Raw genomic sequence first — 22,954 nt, forward strand, 5'->3', positions numbered from 1 at the left:
ATGTATGTGCCAGTAGATATTTATTCAAGTATATTCAAGTAGCAAAAGACAAGGAAAGGCTCATCAAAAGGGGACTGATTAAATATGTCACAGGATCATGTAGAACCACCTGAAATTGCCCATATTTCATACTTTCTGCCTCTAGAAACTGCAATTTCAGGTGGTTCAACCTAATAGCTCCACCTGTACAATGCAGTTATATGTACTGATAGTCAAATATATGAATTTACGTATTTGTATGTGCTGTATCGTATCTCCCCCAGATTCACATGTTGAAGTCCTAATGGCCAATACTTCAGAATGTGACTGCATTTGAAAACAGGACCTTGAAAGAGGTACTTAAGTTAAAATGGGGTCGCTAGGGTAGACCCTCCTCCAAGATGACTGGTGTCCTCACAAGACAAGGAAATTAGAACACAGACCACACAGACATAGAGTTGACCACATGAGGACACAGCGGGAAAGCAACCATCTCCAAGCCAAGAAGAGGCTTCAGAAAAAGGTAAACCTACTGATACCTTGATTCTGGACTTTGAGCCTCAGGAACTTTAAGAAAATTAATTTTTCTTATTTAAGCCCTTCAGCCTATGTATTTTGTTATGGCAGTCCTAAAATATTAATTAATTAATGTATGTATGTATTTTACAAATAAACTTGTATATATGTATCCTTTGGGATGGAGAGAAGAACATGTAAACGATGCACAGCTACTCAATGATGCACAGAATTTCTCTGGAAGGACTGCACAGGGGAAATGGGAAACAGGATACATGGGATATCTTCATATGCAATTTTAATTTTCGCCACATGTATGCATTATGAATTAATTTTTATCTTTCTAATAAATGCATTTAAGACTATAATATCTCCTCAAGGTACAACTTTGTCCATAGCTTGTAAATTTTGATATGTAGTATTTTCAAGTTACTAATTCCTAAATAGTTTATATAGTTTCAGTTAAATTTTAAATAATTTTTAAAAATGCTATTCAAGTCAGGTGTTAGTTGCTCAGTCAGGTCTGACTCTTTGCTACACTGAAAAACAAAAAGACAAAAAAATTACCTCTAACCACATCCCTTTTTCCAAGGAAGAAAATTAAAGTCCCGAAAGTACAACCTATTTATTCTACCCTCTCCCAACCAGTAATCAATTTGACATCAATTTTCTTGATCTTTCTATAGGTGTACATTTACATATATATCTTATCACATGCACAAAAATTTTTCATAAAAATGTAATCATGTTCTATCTCACTCTGAAATATGCTTTATTTTAATTTAAAAATATACTATGGACATCTTTTTAATTTAACTTACTCTTTTTAATACCTGCATAGCATTGTGTAGCATGGATAAGCCATCATTTATTTAGCTGTTACCCATTGATTAATACTCTTTATCCCTCTTCCTATTTTATTTCTGGATTTTGTTTCACTGGTTTGCTATTAAAAACAATGCTAACCAAAAAAAGGTTACAATCAACATCTCTTAAGTTTTTAAGATCAAAGCAACAATATCATTATTGCTTAACCTGCATCTCCTTGAGGACTAGTGAGGCTGAGTATCATTTCACATGTTATGAACCATTTATATTTATTTTTCCAGAATTTGCTTGTTTTTATTATCTGGAATTTTCCTTCCTTATAATTTCAACTTTTATACCCTCTTCAAACTGAGTTAAAGTAAAAAGCTTTCCAAGTAGTTATATTTCTTCTTTTTTGGTTCCCCTTTTGTTAAGAGTGTGTGTGTGTGACTGTATGTCTGTCTGTTTCCTTGCATTACAACTGGCAATAACTAATTTTTAATTTTCAGAATTTGAGATTTCCTGTGTAGCCCTGTTACATGACATATTTTTGTTATGTGTTAGATGAGTATTTGAGAAAAGTATGTATTTTTAGCTCCTTAGGTATATAGTTCAGTTCAGTCGCTTAGTCGTGTCCGACTCTCTGCGACCCCATGAATCACAGCACACCAGGCCTCCCTGCCCATCACCAACTCCTCGAGTTCACTCAAACTCATGTCCATCGAGTTGGTGATGCCATCCAATCATCTCATTCTCTGTTGTCCCCTTCTCCTCCCGCCCCCAATCCCTCCCAGCATCAGACTCTTTTCCAGTGAGTCAACTCATCGCATGAGGTGGCCAAAGTATTGCAGTTTCAGCTTTAGCATCAGTCCTTCCAATGAACACCCAGGATTGATCTCCTTTAGAATGGACTGGTTGGATCTCCTTGCAGTCCAAGGGACTCTCAAGAGTGTTCTCCAGCACCACACTTCAAAAGCATCAATTCTTCGGTGATTAGCTTTCTTTACAGTTCAACTCTCACATCCAAACATGACCAAGGGAAAAACCATAGCCTTGACTAGACGGACCTTGGTTGGCAAAGTAATGTCTCTGCTTTTTAATATATTATCAAGGTTGGTCATAACTTTCCTTCCAAAGAGTAAGCGTCTTTTAATTTCATGGCTGCAATCAGCATCCGCAGTGATTTTGGAGCCCCCAAAAATAAAGTCTGACACTGTTTCCACTGTTTCCCCATCTATTTCCCATGAAGTGATGGGACCAGATGCCATGATCTTTGTTTTCTGAATGCTAAAAGTTTTATCAATTATTTTTCAATTAAATGTTTGTTGTGTTGAATTAAAGTTTGCCTGATAACAAACTATTACATATTTTCTTCCATTCAACATTTGCCTGGAGTGTGTGTTTATTTTAACTTTTCTGCATTATTTTGTTCCTATTTGTCTGAAATAACACAAATCTGAAGATTCGTTTCTATATAATTCAAGAGCCTTTAAAAAAAAAGAGAGAATGTATTGCATTGCTACAATATTTTGCTTTTTTTCTCTTCCCTCCTCCACTATCTTTTTACTTTTCCTTGGCTGATTTTTTGTTTTTCTTTATTTTCCTCAATATCGTCTTTCCTTTTATATCTATTCTATTTATAAATACCATTAACAATTTTAAGAAACATGCTGTATGGACACTTGTTATACATTTTCTCCCATTCATTTCATGAACTTTCTCGATTTTCACTTAAGTATGTACCCCTCCCCAACCCAGTCATTGCACTTTAGTAGTAGGCCTTGGCAGGTCTTGGCAAATATTTTTTTCCTGACTCTATTGGTCTCCAACTGATCCAATCAAAGCAAAGCTCAGGACTTTTCTTTGATGAAGCAGGTAGTTACACTCTCACTCCTTCCACTATAAAGAAAAAGGATGTGATTCCAAATACTGCACTTGCAGACATCTTCCAAAAGAGGGAAGCCAGTCTGAGGATGAAATTAACACACAAAGAAAAGCAAAGCTGAGAGAATAAAGCTAACAGCAGAGGAATCACATATCGATAATTCAAGATATACTAGTACTGAATTTAAATATATTTTCTTCATATTATAAAACAGTATCTATAGTCTCTTCTGTCAATACAGAACTTGTAACATACTTTACCCACCAAATGTCCACCATCTCCCCTCTGACAAAGACTTAACTGAAAGTGTTCAGAATTTTAGCATAAGGTGTTAGTTCTGCTTCTAGATATGTATTTCATGTCTAACAACTTAAAATTTTCTTCTTTGTTCTTCTGTACCATATTTCAGAAGAACTTCTTGGGTCTCATCTTCCAGTTCATTAATTCATTCAATCTATTACAACCATGCTGCTATTCAACATACTATTAAATTTTTTACCACAGAAAATACGTTTTCAACTTCCAAAAACTTTCTTCTTATTATTTCTGTTTTATAGTGCCCAACTGCATCACCGACTCTGTGGACATGAGTTTGAGTGAACTCCAGGAGTTGTGATGGACAGGGAGGCCTGGAGTGCTGTGATTCATGGGGTCGCGGAGAGTCGGACACGACTGAGCGACTGAACTGAACTGATTGCTATTCTATGGAAACTGTATTCCCTAAAATCTTTGAGGACATTTTTAAATAACAAATATCTATTATGTTCAATTTGTTTCCCCCCAAATCTATTCCTCTGTTCAGTTTGGTGTCCCTCTTTCACCCTCTTGATTTTTCTTAAATATTTAGTGAGTCTCAGTTAACTGAACTGATTGCTAAAGTCGGTTTCCCAAGCAAAGTGATTCTCAGTTCTGGATGCACTGTAGAAATCACCTTTAAATTAAAGACATGACCTAGGTGATTTTAATGGTCATCCACCTCTTAGAACCACGGCTTTAATATGTGCAAATACCACTCTTCTCTGCATCATGAACACGTACGCTGATAATGAGAGTTCTGCCTGACAAGAGTGTCTTGCAGAGACGGAGGGGAGCAGCTAGGTGGGTAACTTGTGAAGAGAGAAGCCCCACATTCACAGTGGCAATTAGTTCTCTGAGCTATAACCCTAATTCTCTCTCTGGCCCTCAAGCCCAATGGAGATACACTGAATTTATATAAATAAGTCCTAGTAGGTTAGCCCAGAAGTAAACATTGTTATTAGCTATTCTAATTAGTTCTAATACAGTTCCAAAATCTAGTAATTGATTACCTTTTGACCACTATTATCATCTGAATATTTGCATCCCCCCACCCCAATTCATATGTTGACCTCCTGATCCCTAAGGTGATGTCATTAAGAGGTGTGACCTTTAGAAGATGATTAAGTCATGAGGGCAGAGCCCTCATGAATGAGACTGGTGCCCTTATGAAAGAAGGCCCAGAGAACTCGCTTGCCCCTTCCACCTTGTGAGGCTGCAGCAAGAAGGCAGTCTGCAACCTGGAAAAGGGCCTTCACCAGAATCCAACCATGTTGGCACCCTGATCTGGACTCCCAACCTCCAGCACTGTGAGAAATAAGTTTCCGTTGTGTGTAAGTTATCCAGTCTATGGTATGTTGTTAAAGCAACCAACATGGGCTAAGACAACCAACCTCAACTTTTCAGTCTCTGAGCTTCGGAGTTTTCCAGAATTGTACTGGAAAACTCACTTTTCTAGCTTTACCCCCTTCAAGTCTATACTGGCTTGCTGACTCTCAATGCTGTATGCTTTTATCATCAAACTGCTCCTACGTGCTTTTCATTTTTCATAAAGTCCTCAGTGTTTCTGATCCTTAGATGACACCTTTCCCAGCTTTTCAACACCAATAAGAATGTGTTCTTATTCTCCCATTTTCTTATTCTTGGGGTTACTTAACTAGATGTTTTTTTCATTATAAAATAAAACATCCTTATATTAGACTACTCAAATCATTCTGAAGAATTTAAGTTGTAAAAGCAGTAGTCATCCCCACCAAATGTCCTCCTCAAATTTCTGGTTAATAGTATTCAAGTAGTTACAGTAATGCTACTATATTTCCCTTTATATTCTCTATTTGAAAGTGAATACTACTAAGTCGAGTCTACACTCAAAGAGAGGGGAATAAATCTCTATCTCCTGGAAAAGATGTATCTAAATACACGTTTTTCAGAATTCTTCTATGAAGGAGATTTATCTCCTCTTTATGATTTTTTCTAATCATTCACTTGTATCATTATGAACTCAGGCTATTTCTTTTATTCTCTGGGTCAAAATTTAATGCTTTAGTTATTTTGTTAGTCAAACTGTTCAAGCTTTGACCATTGGGCACTCCAGTGTTCCTTTTACATGCCCTTCCCCTTCCCCCTCTCCTGCTTTGTAGTACTTCCCTACCTTTTGGCACTGCAAGATGCTCCAGACTGATCTTGTGACATACAACCTATTGTTTCTCTGGAGAACCCTGACTAATACAGTGGATAATCAAGAAGTAAGCTGATAAAGGAATGAGTGACAGGGGTAAAGTACAGGAACTTTTTAAAGCCCCTCAAATGCTTCTGAGACCCAGCCACTGTAGTCAGGAACGCAGATGCTCTCAAGGCCCCGATGCTCTTCACCTAACATTAATGAATGAATGGCAGAGTGTAATGAGACTACCCTTTGATATCAGACCAACGATCATGTCTCAAAGTTGACATTCACTAGATATTTGGTTTTGAAAATAAGTATTCAAGGGACTTCCTTGGTCCAGTGGTTAAGACTTCGTCCTTCCACTGCAGGGGGCACAGGTTGGATCCTTGGTCGGGTAACTAAGATCCCACGTGCCTTGTTGTGCAGCCCAAAAAAAAAAAAAAAAAAAATTTAAGACTTCCCTGGTGGCCCAGTGGGTAAGACTCCATGCTCCCAATGCAGGGGGCCAGGGTTCGCTCCCTGGTCCAAGAACTGGATCCTACAAGCCACAACTAAGAGTCTGTAGGCCGCAACTAAAGATACTACATGCCAAACTATGATCCAGCGAAGCCAAATAAATAAATATTTAAATATGTAAAAATTAGTATTCATTGAAGTCTTAGCACCCTCAAATTTAAAACTGGCAGATTACCACGAATCCCTCAAAGAACTGTTAAAAGAGTTTACATGATAATTGGTGGAATGGATCAAGCAAAGTATCTGGTACATAGCAAGAGCTCAAGACACCTTAATTGCCTTTCTTCTATTTTGCCCCTAAATCACTGGGAAGATAAAGGTCATCTGGTTCAAGTTCCTTAACTAGATCCTACATTTATTGTAACTGACCTCAATCTATACATCTGTCTATTCGGCTTACCAGAGTATCCTAAAGCTAACTCCACCATCTGTGGAGAGAGATTCTATACTTCTTTCCTCTTTAGTACTATATTCCCTCCTTAACCATTTCTCTTCTGCTTCTTCATATTAAACAGCTTTTTCTATTTATCATTCTGTTTCTCTCCTCCTATTTCTATGAAACTACTCAGCTTTCTTTCACTGGCCAATCTCTTCTAAACGCCATGGTAGTATGCCTTCTGGCTGCTCCTGCCAATCAAAACTACTTTCTTAGAGGTCAGGGACTATTTCTCAACAAGGCAGAGGCCTTCTCCTCTCTGCAGGGTATGAGGCTGCTGAGCTCTCCTTTTGCTTGAAATTCTCTCTCCCACGCTATCTTCCTCTCTCCAGTTATGCATCATCTTTCTCTAACATGAATCCTGTCTTTCTCTCATTTTGACTTCCAAGCATGAATGTTTTTTTCCTATTTGCTTTTTCCCTACAAAGTTTCAATTTCTTTCTGTATAAAAGCTGCTATGTTTTTACAATACAGCTAACATTTCAATGCTGAACTTATTCCAAATCTTTGGTTAGGCAAAGCACTCTTCAGAACAATTTATTTCGAAGTAATAAACCAGAGTCTGTTTGCAACATGTCAAAATGGCCTTGCCTCTTAAGAGAACTACTTCCAGTCTCCATTTTATCAACACCACCAAAATTTTAACCTGCTTTAAACCCCAAAATGACCTTCAGATCTTCTCCCTGAATCCTATCAATTTGTTTCACAGTGTTCGTCTCCTAATGTTTGTTACCACCTTAGAGTAGTCTCCGTTTTACACAGGTCTGGGACTTAAGAGCCTTTTGCTCTCAGTCTTTTCCCTTTCCTTCAATGGCTTTACACTCCAGTGTCTCTGTTATCTTTCCATTGCTCTGTAACCCATCATGTGCCTCTCCTGCTCCAGAGTCTACTACTGCATCAAATCCAGACTCTTGGGTCCTGCCTTTCCTGACCCTACTTCACAATGCCATTATTTTCTGGCCAGGCTTGCTCATCCACATCTCCTGGTACAACACAGAGAAGAGCAGTTTATACAGCTGATCGTGTCATCAACTCTTCCCTCCTCCCCACTTCACATAGGTTCTTCCCTGTGCTCCTTACCAGTTAGTCTACTTTTTGCTAAGTTTATACTATTTTCCCACTGGCATAACCTCTCCATTTTACTCTGCTTATCCAAATCCGATTAACTCTTTAAAGCCCAGTGAAATCTGTCTTCTTCTATAAAACCTTCCCTAATGTTTCCAGCTAACACTTAACCTTCTACCTTTATCCTGGACTCTATCACTCCCACTTCTTAGCAATCTTGTTGCAAAAATATATGTTATCTTTCATATATTATTAATCTCTCCTTCTTTACTAGTGCTTTAACATTAAAATACATTCATTCTTTCCCATTTAGAAGTTTTTAAAATTCTTTTTTATCTTTCTAACCTTGCCACAAAGTCTAGCTATTCCTATTCTTCTCTCCCTCCTCACCAACAGGCTCCTTGAACAAGCAGTTTATACTCAGGGTCCTTTCTTCCTCACTTGCTATTCATTATTCAGCTCCCTGCTATCTGACTTTTATTCCAAAAACTGTTTACATCAAGCTCACACATCAAGACCTCCACATGGCCAAATCCTATGAACTCTGTAGGAAATGTCTTGCGTGGGGCCTTCTGGCAATACCACCTCACTTGTCCTTTGGAGAGCTTCTCTGTCTCACTCCTGAGATCTGATATGACTATTCAAAGTGAGTTCACCCCTGAGGTGGGCATGGGGCTGACCAACAAGACTGCACAAGGAGGAAAACTGGCTGAGGTTGAGTTAGCCCCATGTGATCCCAGAAGCTGCTTTCTCCGGTCTTCCCAAGGCTTCATTATTTGACTTTCGTTCCACTTCTGTGCGCTTACCCAGTATCTATCCATAAATCCCCCTTTTCCACTTAAGTTAGCCAAAGGCAATTTCTGTTGCTCACAACCAAACAGAAATTTATCCTGCAACTGAAGTAGAGTGGTACCTCTCATGGTTACACTACAAATTTCTTCTCCCTGTCCCCTTCACTATGGATGTCTGCTGTTCAAGAAATTATAGTAGCTAAGGGGAGAATGTTTTTGCCAAGGGACCCAATAATGGCTTCATTAATTTGAAGGGAAGACTGTCTGAGGCTCTTCATGCAGCCAGCCAATAGATAAAAAGGAAATCACAAGGAGCATAGGTGGGAATTGAGTGAACCTGGGAGCACCTCTTTTTACTAACACTAGCAGCGAAGTTACCACACTGCTGCCACATTACACAGACAAGGTCTGTGAGGGCTCAGATCTCTCAGGAATAAAAATCTGCAAACCACACGTGTCTGACCCCAAAGTCCATGCCCTTTAACCTACCACTTTTCCACCACAACAATCTACTTGCAGCTCCTTAATCAAGAAACGCCCTCTTTCATTTCCATGCCTTCGTTCCTGTCACTCCACAAAGTCTTAAGAGTAAATATACTCTATATTCTTATTGGGTATTCCCAGTAGTTTATAAACTTCTAAATGGTAGAAACCAAAGTTTCCACAAAAGGATACTTTTGTATCCTTAACAATTAGTACTCAGTATGGGGGTGATAAATGTCGATTGAAAGAATATCTGGTCTTTCTCTTAATTGTCCATGGTATTCATCACTGCAACATCAATTTTGAGTACTTATTTTAAATTAGCTAATGAATATTGTGTTCAGTCCCTTATTTGATATGTTCCCCAATCAGTTCACACCATTTACTACTTTTATATTCTCTTTAATACCTAAGAGTATTGGGCACATGGTAAACACTCAATAAATACTTCACGAACTGAATTAAAAACACAGTATTAGCACATTAATAGGAACAACTTATCATCCCCTACTGATCTAATTAAAAGATCTGGCCTTCTGAAGTAGTGCAATTGTACCCATATGGAAAACTTAATGAGAAAAAGAAAAATTATCTAATTGGACAGTTAACAGCTTTTCTTTTAGCGTTACACAAATATTTTATGGATAACAAGAGTCAACTTCCAGAGTTCAGAGTAAAAGACTCAAGTTATATATCTCCATGCATATTGGAAGGAAGATTACATGTATAAGGGATCCATCATAACCACAATTACTTAAATTCCACTAATCCTTAACAAATCCCTAATAGTAGCATAGGACATAAAGAATATTTAATGGTAAAATCAATTAATGCCAAATCAACCTATGCTAAAGATGCATATGGCTATCTTCACATAATATATAACACAATAGTCATTTACTCATTTAATAAACATTTTTTGAATGCCTACTAATAATTAGTGCTACTTTAGGTGCCCAAAGTACAAAGATGAGAGAACACAGTTCTCTGTTGGTGGGGTTCTATCTCCACCATGTTGCAATGGTATGCAAGAATACAGTGTGAATTGTACCTCCTGTAGCCCTCAATGTGGATGCTCCAGGGGTAGCAGGCTCATAGAGAAGGTGGATAAACACATACTCAGGGGCAATGTGATTGGTGTTAACAGAGAAATAAGTACAAGCTGTTATTGGGACCACAGAAGAGAAAACAACCAACTTACTGAAGAATTCAGGAAAAGACATAGAAGAAACTGACATACATGAATTCTGATATGAGTTAGGGTGTGAGGAAGGTACCAACACAGAAACATCCAGAATGGAATCAAACCTGAAACTATGGCTGCAAGAAGTGCTGGGGAGGTTTCAAAGCAAATCAGTCTGACTCAAAGCAAACTGGTGCAGAAGAGCAAACAATAAAACACTCCTTGCCATCAAGTTTAAGAATAATGAAACACAAACACAAAAGAAGTTAAACTACCAGATGATATAAGCATAAAGGGAGTCTCAAACAATATGTGGATGAAAAGTTCAAAGGGAGCCAATCACTAAAGAATTAGAGAGAGCTGTCCAGGAAAACCTTCATTAAAGTAGAGTCAGAACTACGGTCATTGGGACAGGGAGCACAGGGGGGCATCCATATGCTGAGAAAGACCAACATCACTAACAAAAACCAGGATCTGAACTGCTGATGTGTGGGACCACGAGGAGGCTCATGTTGGGAAGCAGTGAGGGGAAAGCTGGACACGCGAGCGCAGGCCTGATTTAGAAGAGCCTAGAACACAAGTTTATTAGATCGGACATTTTTTAGACACATAGCAGTTCTCAACCCTTATTACTAAATGGAAACACCTGGGGAGCTTTAAAGACTACACCTATGGCTGAGGTTCACCCCATATCAAAAGTAAGAGAATCTCTGACACAAGCAGCCTGGGTATTAAAATGTAAAAGCACATAAAATGATTCTACTATGCAGTCCAGACTGAGAACCACTGGGTCAGAGGGTAGAAAAGTAAGGCATGACAGATATGGTTAAGACCCAAGTTGGAAGCTTCCCCGGTGGTCCACAGGTTAAGAATCCACCTGCTAACGCAGGGAACATAGGATTGATCTCTGGTCTGGGAAGACCCCACATGCCTCGGAGGAACTAAGCCAATGCACCACAGCTATGGAAGTTCACACACCCTAGAGCCCATGCTCTGCAACAAGAGAAGCCACCGCAATGAGAAGCCCAGGCACCCCAGCAGAGAGTAGCCCCCCACTAGCCACAACTAGAGTAAGTCGGTGCACAATGAAGACCCACCACAGCTAAAAAATAAAATAAATAAATAAGTCTTAAAAAAAGAGACCCAAGTTTGATTCAGTCCCTGTTTATAAGCTACAGTTTAAAGCTGACTGCCTGTTGAAGCTTATCTCCTGAGTTAAACATTTTGTTTTCTTAGAGCTTCTTTTCCCTTGTTGACAATGCTAAACTCTGAAAATAGGAAAAGAGCCCATCAATTTCTCTTACCTGAATATTTCAATTGCACAATCTGCAACTTTAGAATTTTATTTCTATGTTGTCCCACAGACAACTAACTTAGAAAGTAATTTTTTCAGGGACTTCCCTGGAGGTCCAGTGGTTGACTCCACACATCCAATGCAAGGGGCAGGGGTCTGACCCGTGGTTAGGGTTGGGGAACTAGGATCCCACATACTACGTGGAGCATTAAAAAAAAAAAAAAGAATTTTAAATAATTATTTCAATCCTATGCTGCCCTTAAATCGCTACAATGGGGGTGTTTTTATACTAAAGAATGTTCTAGGCTGCAGGCTTGTCTGGATTTTATAAAATTTGTAAATATATAGAGAATGTAATACCTGTGTATAAAAAACTCATACTGCTTAGATTAGAGCAAAATATGAGAGTAAGTTCTTCTTTACACTGTTCCTGAGACCAGGTACTTTTCCTAATTTCAGAAGTGCAATGATTACAAGGTATTTTGCTTATTTTGTAACAAATACTTTTAAAGTACTTCACAAAAAAGGAGAAACAATAAATGTATCCCATATAGGTACTCTGTACTATATTAAATATGTGTGCTGTGTAGGAGGAAAAAGTCATCAAGGTGATTAGAGTGTGTGCCAGCCTGTTGATCCATCAAAAAGCAGATTTGCGTTTTTGCTTGCTTGTTTTGTTTTTTAAGAAAAGTAAAGGAATATGCTTCAGAATCCATGTTACTCACCGAAATGTTTATTCAAGAAATCTGTACTTTGTTAATAAGTAAGCAACTGTCCTTTTTTTATGCAAACTTTAGTTAACCACAATTGTCTAGTATTGTGTTAGGTCAATATCTCTACTATTGGCAGTAAAAACTGCACGCGAACGTAAGTTTAAAGTCTATAGCTGGGATCACACATATAGGTTTATGTTTAGGTTTATAGTTAATAAATCCGAAGGATCATACTCCAGTGTAACAGGGAGGCGGGGGGTGGGGGGAAGGGGGCCGTGAGTTTGGGAGAACCGCTCCAATCCAGAACGGAAAAGAAAGGCTTCTAAAAAGACCTGCAAGCCTAACTCTACTACATAGAAGTGAGAGTTAAAAAGCAAGTCACATGAGTCTGACCACTGGGTCCGAAGGAAATTCGGAAGGCAAGGAAAGAAGAGGGAATGAAGGAGACAGAAAAAGGTGAAGGAGGCGGGCAAAGGCCATCCGGTGTGAACCTGGATGCCCAGTTCTTTATGCACCCGGGGCAGCGTGGTGCCCTCCCGGCCCCGCGCGCATCTGGGGGCCGGGGCGCAGCGCGAGCCCCCCACGGGCCTGGCACCAGAGGGCGCGGGGCGCCGAGAGGTCGGGCAGAAGAAGGGTGCGCGCCCCTTCCGCGCTCGCGGCCCCCAGGTTCCGCGAGCAGGGGTCCCCAGGAAGGAGACACACTCTGCGCAGCCCTAGCCTCCCGGAGCTGGGAAGGGGTGGGTGGAGCAGAGCCCGGAGCCGCCCCCCGGAGCCGCCCCCGCAGCCCCGGCCCCCGCCCCGCGCCCCGGCTGTCAGCGGCCCCCTCCCTCAGTCACTCACCCGCGGGCTGCGTGGTCTCGGCCGCGGCGGCGGCGGCGGCGGCGACCCCAGCCTGGGTCATGATCCCAAGCGGGTTCCGCAGGGGTGTCCGACCGCCCGGGCCAACCTCTCCGTCCGCTGCCGCCGCCTGCTGCTCCGGGGCTGGGGGAGCGCGGGCCCAGGCCCTCCTCTCCCCCCGCCCCCGCCGCCTCTTCTAGCGGCCACCGCCGCCACTGCGAGCCCGAGCCCTCAAGGCCGGAGACCCGGCGGCAGCGCGGCCTCAACTTTCCCAGCCCCCCTCCCCCCGCCCCTCCCCGGCCCTCCCCGCCCCTCCCGCGGCCGCCGCTCGGCTAGCGAACAGCCTACCCTGGGTGCACCGCGGTCCCGCCCCTGCCACTGAGCTCACCAATTCTAACCCGGAGAGGCGCAGTGATAGCCAATCAGAGCCCGAGACGCCGTTGCGCTATCTAGGGGGCGGGAGAAGGTGGAGGGAAAACCAAAGAGTGAACGGGCCTCGGGCGGCCCAATGAGGAGGGCCGGGGGTGGGTGCGGAGGTGTGCAAGTTGAGTTGAAGGAACAGGAAATATTCTTAAAGGTAGAGTGATGGGCAGGACCGAAAGCCAGTAGATGAATGGGAAAGAGGTGGGCCTGGTTCCTTAAAGGGGACGCCTTGAGAACCTAGCCAAAGAGGTGTTTGAAGAAACTTCTTTGTATCCTGTTCTCTGTTCTGCTTTACACGTCATTTGGAGGAGTTTGAAAGTGGAAAAACTAGAAAGGAAGAGGACACGGAAGGCTTTCAAGTACGATTAGAGAGATCCTCTTATCCTAGAGGGCAAGAAGGCGGGATGAAGCTCTGTAATAGAAGGTGAGGAAGAATAAAAAACAATGCAGACGTCTCCGGCTGCCATTTCACTGGAAGACCATTGCCGACCTGACGCTGCTCGAATTTGTTGGCTGCGACCATCTATCATTTTTCATTTGCCCCAAAGGCGGATTCCTGCGAACTGGAGATGACCTTGTTAAGAAAGGTCCCGAGGGGGCTCCTAATTAGAGGAAGCGCGTATGTGGCACTCCGAATGGATTTGGAACTTCAGGCTCTGGCAGGTACAGAACTGCGGGTGATAGCATGGAGACCAGGGTCCGCCAATTCCAAGATGGGTTTGGGGCCCTGGAACCGTGGTCACAACTCCCTTTTCCTGGTTTCACTTCCTATTTCATAACTCCTCCTCTTCTGAAACAGGTGTCCTCCACCTAGTGGTGGTGAAAGATTTCCAAGCGCTTCCACCGCCAGGTTTGGATATGTCCCAGATCTTAGACGTCCGGAGACTAGACCAGGTAACTTCCAGAAGGTGCATGGCATGGTGAGAATTACTTGAGCCTGTGTACAGACGACGTGTGTTGGGAAAAGGTGTGAAATTAAACAGTAACCGCACCTTATGTTTCTACAGCAATTTAAAAGCTATGATGAAACGAATACAAGGCTTTTAGTGTTATTCCTAAACTATGGCACTGTGAACAGTCTGGAAATTTTCTTTCACTTTTGCATCTCAGCATATGAATTTCTAGTTAGCCTCTGAATACATTTAGCACACCCAAATCAAAGCTGCAGATAACGACCCTAGGATACAGAGCCTAATAGTAATGCTAGTAGAGCACTTCCATGAAATTGTATAGCATTAGTTAGTATGTCCAGCTATAGGAAATAATTTCCATTGTGATCAGAATATAATGTATTCTGTTTAAAAATTATTCCGGTAATATAATATCTAGGGTATGTATGATTTTCTAAGAAAGTACAATGCATCGAGTCTAAAGTAAAATAACAAATAGTTTTGATTGTTCAGAAAACAGATGTTAAGAGTTTCTTTGGATCACCATTGGAATACACATGAATACCTTCCTGGCACAATGTAGAAGTGTTAAATAAGAGAAATTTCTGTTTGATAAAATGTGGGGAGAGGGATAAATTGGGAATTTGAGATTAACAGATACAAACTGCTACATATAAAATAAACAATAAGGACCTACTGTATACCACAGAAAGCTATATTCATTATCTTGTAATAACCTATAGTGGAAAAGAACCCGAATCACTTTGCTGTACACCTGAAACACTGTAAATTAGCTATGCTTTAAAAAAATTAAAATTAAGAAAGTAACACAACAACAAAAAGTTCTAAATGTTTGCTTTTTAATTTAATCCTCATTCCTGCCTGAAGCCCAAATCCCAATCATAGATCTTTTCGTTGAGTTTGCCAATTCAACATTGGTTTATTGCTCTACATTTGACAGGATGACATCAAATAATGGCACCAGTCCTGTTTCAGGCTAGCTGCCATGTGCTTATAGTGCCGTTTTTTGTTTTTTTTTTTAAGTTGCTCAGTCGTGTCCCACTCTTTGGGACCCCATGGACTATACAGTCCATGGAATTCTCTAGGCCAGAATACTGGAGTGGGTAGCCCTTCCCTTCTCCAAGGGATCTTCCCAACCCAGGGATCAATCCCAGGTCTCCCGCATTTCAGGCGGATTCTTTACTAGCTGAGCCACAAGGGAAGCCCCCTACACTGATAATATAATATGGTGGTCAAGTGAAACTGATCCCTTTGCCTCCAGGCCAAGTCCATTTTTTACAGGACTGAAGTAAATCAGATTTTCACCCACATACTTAAGATCCTTCAGTAGCTCTAAAACTCTTCTTACAAGCCCCTTGCTTGCACCCCCAGTTTCATTTCCTGACATCCCTTTTTTCTCCTGTTCCTGGGGATGAACGACTAGAGACGGGCGCCGACATCCGCAGGGAGGGGGGCGACTCTGGGTTCTCCTTTACTGAACCCGTCCCTGCTCCCCGAGTAGGGGACTCCGCAGACTGTGCCTACTTATGGGGGACCGTTGAGTGCAGATCCTGGTGGGGCACGAGAACGGGGTTGGGGGTGTGGAGGGCTTGCGCGCATCCCTCTTCTCTCCAACCTCTGGGCGCCCTATATCCCAGGACGACCCTTGGGGAGCTCCCGCTGCGCCCCACCCCCACCCCCGCTCCAGATGCGCGGCGGGCGGCGGGAGAGGCTCCAAGCTGGCATTTTCTTTTAAGAAGCTTTCAGAAATGAATGGCAACAGTACATGCGAATCGTCCATTGTTTCCAAAATGGTCGTAGTATTTCTCATTGTCAACGGAAATACAGGCGGATTCCAGATACTCCTCCTCATCGCCAACCCTTGATACAGTCAGTCTTTTTCACTCTAGCCCACATAGTGTGAGGTAGTCTCTCAGGATTTTAATTTGCACTTCTCTTACTACTGGTGTTGAGCATATGTTCTATGTTTATTGGACACATGCACATCATCTTTGGTAAAATGTTTAATTCTTTAGCCCATTTTAAAAGCAGGATGCGGGTGGCTCAGACAGTAAAGAATCCACCAGCAATGCAGGAGACACCGGAGACGCAGGTTTGATTCCTGGGTGGGGAAGATCTCCTGGAGAAGGGAATGACAACCGACTCCAGTATCCTTGCCTGAAGAATTCCATCCATTGGGTCGCAAAGAATCGGACACGACTGAGCCTCTAACACTAACACTGTCTTATTATTGAGTTGTAAAAGGTTTTTTACGTTCTGGATAAACGTTCTTTCTCAGATAAATGTTGTGCAGATATTTTCACCTAGCCTGTACCTTGAAAGCAACAAAATTGCTTTCTTGAGGTATGATTGATCTTCAATAAACTGAACGTTTAAAATGTACAACGTGACAGATTTTGACATTTGCAAGCAGCTGTGAAACCATCTCCACAATCAAAACTGAACATATATACCCTGCCCTGTTTCCTTCATCTCCCTGTATTCATTTGCCCTCATCCTGTTCTCCAGGCAACCACTGGTCTGCTGTCACTATACATTCTTTTCATTTTCTAGAATTTTATATAAATGGAATCTATTTATACTCCAGTTTGTCTGTCTTCTTTCACTCAGAGTGGGTAGGGGGAGATTAATCCACTTTGTTGTGTGTATCAATAATCCATTAACTTTTGTTGCTAAGTAGTATTCCATTATATGGGTATACCATGTATGTATGTTCATGTTGGTGGACAGTTGGATTGTTTGCAGTTTTTGATTATTACAAATAAAGATGCTAGAACAGTTGTGGACAAATCTCTGTATGGACATTTGCTTTCATTTTCCTTGGGTAATAACTGGGTAAATAGCCAGTGGAATGGCCAAGTTAGATGTTAAATGTACCTTAAAAAAAAATTTGCCAAATAATTTCCCAAAGCTGTATTAATTTATATTCTCACTAGTACAACTTGGGGATCTGAAATGTACCTTCTCAACACTTAATAAATTTTTAAAATGTTTATTAAAATAGGTATTTCATTGTGACCTTAATTTGCCTTTCCATAATAACTAATGATATTGAACATTTTTCATGTACTTATTAACCATTTGTATATCCTCTGTGAAACTGTTTTAATCTTTTGCCCATTTTTATTTGGTTATTATTTATTGAGTTTTAAGAGTTCTGATTCTGGACATGTATCTTTTATCAGATATATGATATGCAATATATTCTCCCAGTTCTGGGTTGTCTTTTCATTCTTTTAACTGTGTTTTTCAAATAGTTGTTCTTAAAGTCCAGTCTATCAATTATGTCTGAGTCATGCTTATGGGATCATATCTAAGACATCTTTGACTAACATAAGTTCACACAGATTTTTCTATTTTTCTTCTAGGAGTTTTACAGTTTCATGTTTTATATTTAGATCCACAGCACACTTTAATTGTTGTATATTCAGAAGTATGATCAAAAATCCTTTTGTATGAAGAATATGGATTATATTTTTATATTAAGGAATCTATAATTTTTCAAGCACCAATTGCAAAGACCATCCTTCCTCCACTTAGTTGTCTTTGAATCTTGGGCAAAATCAGCATATGTGTGGTTATTTCTGAACTCTATTCTGTTCCATTCATCTATTTATTGATCTTGACACCAATACCAGACTGTTTTAATCACTGCAGCTTTATAAGTCTTGAAGTCAGGTAGTATAAGTCCTCCGATTGTCTTGTTCTTAAATTTTTCGTAACTATTCTAGGTCATTTGCATTTTCATATAGACTTAAGCTTGTCAAGTTAAGGGGTAGAAAAAGCCTGTAAAATCTTGAGTGGGATTTGTAATTCAATCTGGAGAGAAATTATAACAATATTTGGATGAATGTATTCTCTCCATTTATTTGGGTCTTTTAAATTTTTCTGAGGGTATTTTATAGTTTTCTGTATACAGGTCTTGCTTATATTTTGCTAAATTTGTCTCTAAATATCTCATAATTTATGCTATTGTAAATGTTATTTATGAACTTAAATTTCTAATTTTATTAGCTGGAAATATAATGGATACTTGTATCCTGTGGACCTGTTACACTCATTATTAGTCCTAATATTTTTATTAATACTTAGCACTTTCTACTTCATATTAACTACAAATAATGACAATTTTCTTTCTATCCAAACTTCAGGCTTATTCAGTTTTTATATTTTGGCTGCCCCATAGGGCATGTGGGATCTTAGCTTCCCAACCAGGGATCAAACCCACACTCCCTCCACTGGCAGCACAGAAGTCTTAATCAATGGACCATCACTGGATTGGCAAGGGCTTTCAGAGCAGTACTGTGCGGAAATGGTGAGAGGAGTCATCCTTGTCTTCTTCACAAGGTTAAATATAAAGCACCCAGTTTTTCACCCAGTTTGGTGAGGTCTATCAATTTTATTTTTTCAAAGAAGTAGCTTTTCGTTTTAATTCTCCTACTCTTCAATTTTATGGGTTTCTGCTCTTTTTCCTTCCTTCAGCTTACTTTAGGTTTAATTGGCTTTTCTTTTTCTAGTTTCTTAAGGTAAAAGCTTAGATCTTTGATTCAAGATCTCATATACAAACAACAAGGATTTACCGTATAGCACAGGGAATGATATTCAGTATCTTGTAACAACCTAAAATAATATATATACTTATATACACACACTTTGTCATGCACCTGAAACTAACACAGTATTATAAGTCAACTATACTTCAATGGCAAACAAGAACTCATATACACATTTAATGCTGTGAATTATCTTTTAAGCATTTTAATCCTACAGCATTGACATATTATTTTCATTTTCTTTTCTAACTTCTTGCAATTCCTTTTTTAGACACAAGTTATTCAGAAGAATGTTTAATTTCCAAATATTGGTGGGGGGCGGGGCAGGTTTTCCAGACTAATTTCTTTAGTTCTGGTGTAGGTTAAAGGACAGTTTGCACAGTATAGATCTTTATAATATACTCTGACATATCATTTACCAATAGTTCAAAATCACCAAAAAAATTTTTTTTAATATTTGGCTGCACTGGGTCTTAGTTGTGGGATGTGGAATCTAGCTCCCTGATCATGGATCAAACCCAGGCCCTCTGCATTGGGAGCTTGGAGTCTTAGCCACTTAACCACCAGGAAATTCCCCCAAATCACCAATTTTAGTTGTGAACTTGTCTGTTTTGCGTCAGTTTTTTCTTCATGTGTTCTCAGGTTCTGTTATTAGATTCATATTCATTGAAGACTATTCTCTTAGTAGACTTCTTGATCATAAATTTCCTTCTTTACCCCTGGAAATATATTTTGTTCCAAAATCTACTTTGGTATTATCCCCTCCAATGTTCCTTTTATTAGTGTTTACATTGTCTTTTCCATCTCTTCCGGTTCACCTGTGTTTACTGAACCCATGCCCATTGCATTAACCACTGGACCACTAGGGAAGGCCCCATACAGTAAGCTTCGTAGGACCTTCATATTTTATATAACTTTCACTAAATTAATCTCCCTCCTTTATGATAACTGTGAATGGGTTAATAATATTTCATTATCTAGTTGACAAGTGCTGATAGTATGTTCCTAATACTTGTGTCTCACTTTTATTAAACTTAGTTGGTTCTTTTTTGGGGGCTATTAAGATCACCAGGGAAAACATCCAGCGGATGTTGGCAATTTGATCTCTGGTTCCTCTGCCTTTTCTAAAACCAGGTTGAACATTTGGAATTCATGATTCACATATTGCTGAAGCCTGATTTGGTGCAAAGAAATAGAAGAAAACACAGAAAGGGATGAGTTGGACTATAAAAAAAGCTGAGTGCCAAAGAATTGATGTTTCTGCACTGTGGTGTTGGAGAAGACTCTTGAGTCCCTTGGACTGCAAGGAGAGTCAATCAGTCCATCCTAAAGGTAATCAGTCCTGAATATTCATTGGAAGGACTGATGTTGAAGCCGAAACTCCAATACTTTGGCCACCTGATGCTAAGAACTGACTCACTGGAAAAGACCCTGATTCTGGGAAAGATTGAGAAAGGGACAGGAGAAAGGGATGACAGAGGATGAGATGGTTGGATGGCTTCACCGAGTAAACTCCAGGATTTGATGATGGACAGGGAGGCCTGGTGTGTGCAGTCCATGGTGTTGCAAAGTCAGACATGACTGAGCGACTGAACTGACATCAGTGAAAGGCAGCTAACTTTCTCACAACGGAAGGTGGTTAAGGAGAAAGTCATGAAAGTTTATTATAGCAGCTTTTAGGTTGCTATAATAAAGTTCTCATCTTACCAGATTTTACTCTTCTGTATACTATTTCAAGTTGTTTATTCGAATTTTACCTGCATAAGCAACTTTACTTGTGGTACCTATTTTTAGTATAGAGTTTTATTTCATTTTAGTATATGGATTACTAGTGACAAACAGGATTCAAGATCGTTCAAATCTTTACAGAGAATTTTTGATATTGCCAATATGGTTTCTAAAAGATGAACTAGATGGGCTTGGAAGTTTGGTCAAGGAAACAAAAACATTAGTCATTTTCCTGAGGCTATAGCCATTTAATGTGACGTGATTTAAATTATAATTGAAATTGGAAGTGTTAGTCACTCGGTCGTATATAACTCTTTGCAACCCCATAGGCTGTAGCCACCAGGATCCTGTCCATGGATTTCTTCAGGCAAGAACACTGGAGTGGGTTGCCACTTTCTTCTCCAGGAGACCTCCCCAACCCAGGGATCAAACCTGGGTGTCCTGCTTTGCAGGCAGATGCTTTAAGGTCTGAGCCACCAGGAAAAGGGAGAATTAATTTATCCTTAGATTCCTTTAAAAAGGATGTCTTGAGTTTTTGAAGACAGTAATAAGAAATTAAAAACTTTGATAAAGTTCAGGTATGTTGAACCTTTCAGCTTATCAGGAATATCTAATTCAAAGTTCACTAACACCAAATATCCCCCACCCAATAGACTATTTTCCCAAATGTTGGGTTTAAGCTTCACCACAAATTAATATAAAACAGCCTGTATGTCTTTGAGATTTAAATTCTAGGTAGTGATTGATTCATATTAACTTTATGCTCCCAACGATTGATTTTTTATTTTTGTCAAACTGCTTTAGAGAACTGAAAAGGTTGAGCACTTCTGCCCCAGTTAACAGATTATGTATTCTCTGACTTCACGTTTCTCAGTGTCCCATGAAGGTAACTACATCTACATTTAAGAATCTGACTCACTCCTTTCTCCATATGGCTGTTACTTGGTTTTATCTCAAACTAGGACTAAATTCCTATAGCATGGCATTGTAAAGAAGTCCAATTCAGGACTCTCTTCTATATGGCTTATTGTATCTGAAAAGTTTTTAAAGGCTCACCACTTCCACTCATCATCACAGTACTCAATTTCCCAGGAATGTTCAAATTATACAGCTAGAAAAGTTAGAATCATGTAAGAGTGTGGCTTCTGCTTACTCTCCAGGACCACTCGCTCTGGGGCCAAGTCAGCTGCCAGCTGTCATTTCAGGAGGCGCTGTGGAGACACCCACATAGTAAGGAACTGAATCCCTCCAGCAGCCTCGTGAGTCCGCCATCTCTGAAGCAGCTTCTCCAGGCCTCGATGACAGTACTGTAACCGAGGAGACCTTAAGCCAGAATCGTCCAACTAAGCTGCCCCTGGATTCCTGACTCAGAAACTGTGGGTGATGATGTATGTTCATTGATTTTTAAAGAAAAAAATCTGAATATAAGTTATCCTTAGTCAATGAACATTGCTAATTAAATCACAGCCTAAAGTATGTAATGTTTTTTAACAATTACATTAAAAATATAGCAGCAGTAAGACAGCCCTTTGGATCTTACTTTTTTCTCTCATTGGGACTGAACTGCAGATACTGAACAGTGTTTCTATCAAGTTCCAAAAGGTCTGAATTAGGAGGCCTTGATTATATTTGGCCTGTTTTAATTAGTTAGATCTTAAAGAAATGTGAAAGTACATAAAACAGTATGGGCAACAGTAAAAAATGACCACATATAGCTGCTGATCTCAGAATTCAAGACAATGCATTTACATTTCTTTGATATTTACCAGACATCACAGATTTCTACCAGAACATCACATAAGTTTATTTCAGATGTAACAGCAATGTTAAAATCAACAAGTTTAAATCTTAACTGCACCAAGTAAACTTATCTATTTAAGTATTTTTAAAGTTATTCCCTCCAAAAAACTGAGGGAGCTTTTCTTTTCCACCCCACATTCCACGGTTTCCCAAAAGTTAGTTCTATTTTTGGAGGACTCTGAATTGACAAGTAAACTGCTTTGGGGATATTTCAGAACTTCTTTCCCCAAATGAAAACTAATCTGGACAAATTATATATTGCATAGATTTCTCTGCAGATTCTTTTCTTTAGAACCTAAACGTAATTACCATATGATATAATTTTACCTATTTGCCCCACAGAAAAAAACTATCTTCCCTAAAAAATATCATGGATACATCTTGTGATCTTCTAGTTAATATTTTATTTTACCTCAGTGATAATTATCGTATTTCAAAATAACCAACTCAACATGGGACATTATTTCAGTCTTTACTGACTTCTAGGCACTTGAAAGAGTGCCTAGATTCTACCTCTTCTACATCCTCCTCCTCCATATATGGATGGAATTATTTCATGTAAGTCTGATGTAG

The 22,954-nt window shown here is 39.9% G+C and overlaps 2 protein-coding genes across 5 annotated transcripts in view; one reads left to right on the forward strand and one right to left on the reverse strand.

The window, feature by feature from the left end:
• The window catches only part of USF3 (upstream transcription factor family member 3), a 53,611-nt gene extending 40,378 nt beyond the window's left edge, over positions 1-13,233 (reverse strand). For all 3 annotated transcript variants that reach the window (XM_055425042.2, XM_055424954.2, XM_055425130.2), the window contains exon 1: positions 12,970-13,233. The gene's annotated coding sequence lies outside the window, so the exon portion shown is untranslated. The remainder of the gene's footprint in view (positions 1-12,969) is intronic.
• Positions 13,234-13,533: 300 nt separating this feature from the next.
• Positions 13,534-22,103, forward strand: LOC148778757 (uncharacterized). Of its 2 annotated transcripts, XM_088837066.1 has the most exons (4): positions 13,534-13,813; positions 13,938-14,052; positions 14,189-14,283; positions 21,742-22,103. In XM_088837066.1, the coding sequence occupies exons 2-4, from the start codon at positions 13,959-13,961 to the stop codon at positions 21,892-21,894; spliced, it is 342 nt and encodes a 113-aa protein (XP_088693192.1). In that variant the 5' UTR covers positions 13,534-13,813; positions 13,938-13,958; the 3' UTR covers positions 21,895-22,103. The 2 variants fall into 2 exon arrangements, 1 of the variants encoding a protein (XP_088693192.1); XR_016037610.1 differs by lacking the exon at positions 21,742-22,103 and adding an exon at positions 16,316-18,187 and having other exon boundaries at positions 13,542-14,052.
• Positions 22,104-22,954: the final 851 nt, after the last annotated feature.

This window comes from Moschus berezovskii, chromosome 1 (assembly GCF_049115385.1).
Source record: "Moschus berezovskii isolate FMDL1 chromosome 1, NW_MosBer_1.0, whole genome shotgun sequence".
Lineage (NCBI taxonomy): Eukaryota > Metazoa > Chordata > Mammalia > Artiodactyla > Moschidae > Moschus > Moschus berezovskii.

Bases quoted from the DNA above. Each gene is read 5' to 3' on its own strand.
- LOC148778757 (XM_088837066.1), top strand. From the start codon at position 13,959: ATGACCTTGTTAAGAAAGGTCCCGAGGGGGCTCCTAATTAGAGGAAGC. The intron at 14,053-14,188 runs GTACAGAACTGC...CTTCTGAAACAG, and splicing joins GGAACTTCAGGCTCTGGCAG to GTGTCCTCCACCTAGTGGTG. The intron at 14,284-21,741 runs GTAACTTCCAGA...CTTACTCTCCAG, and splicing joins ACGTCCGGAGACTAGACCAG to GACCACTCGCTCTGGGGCCA.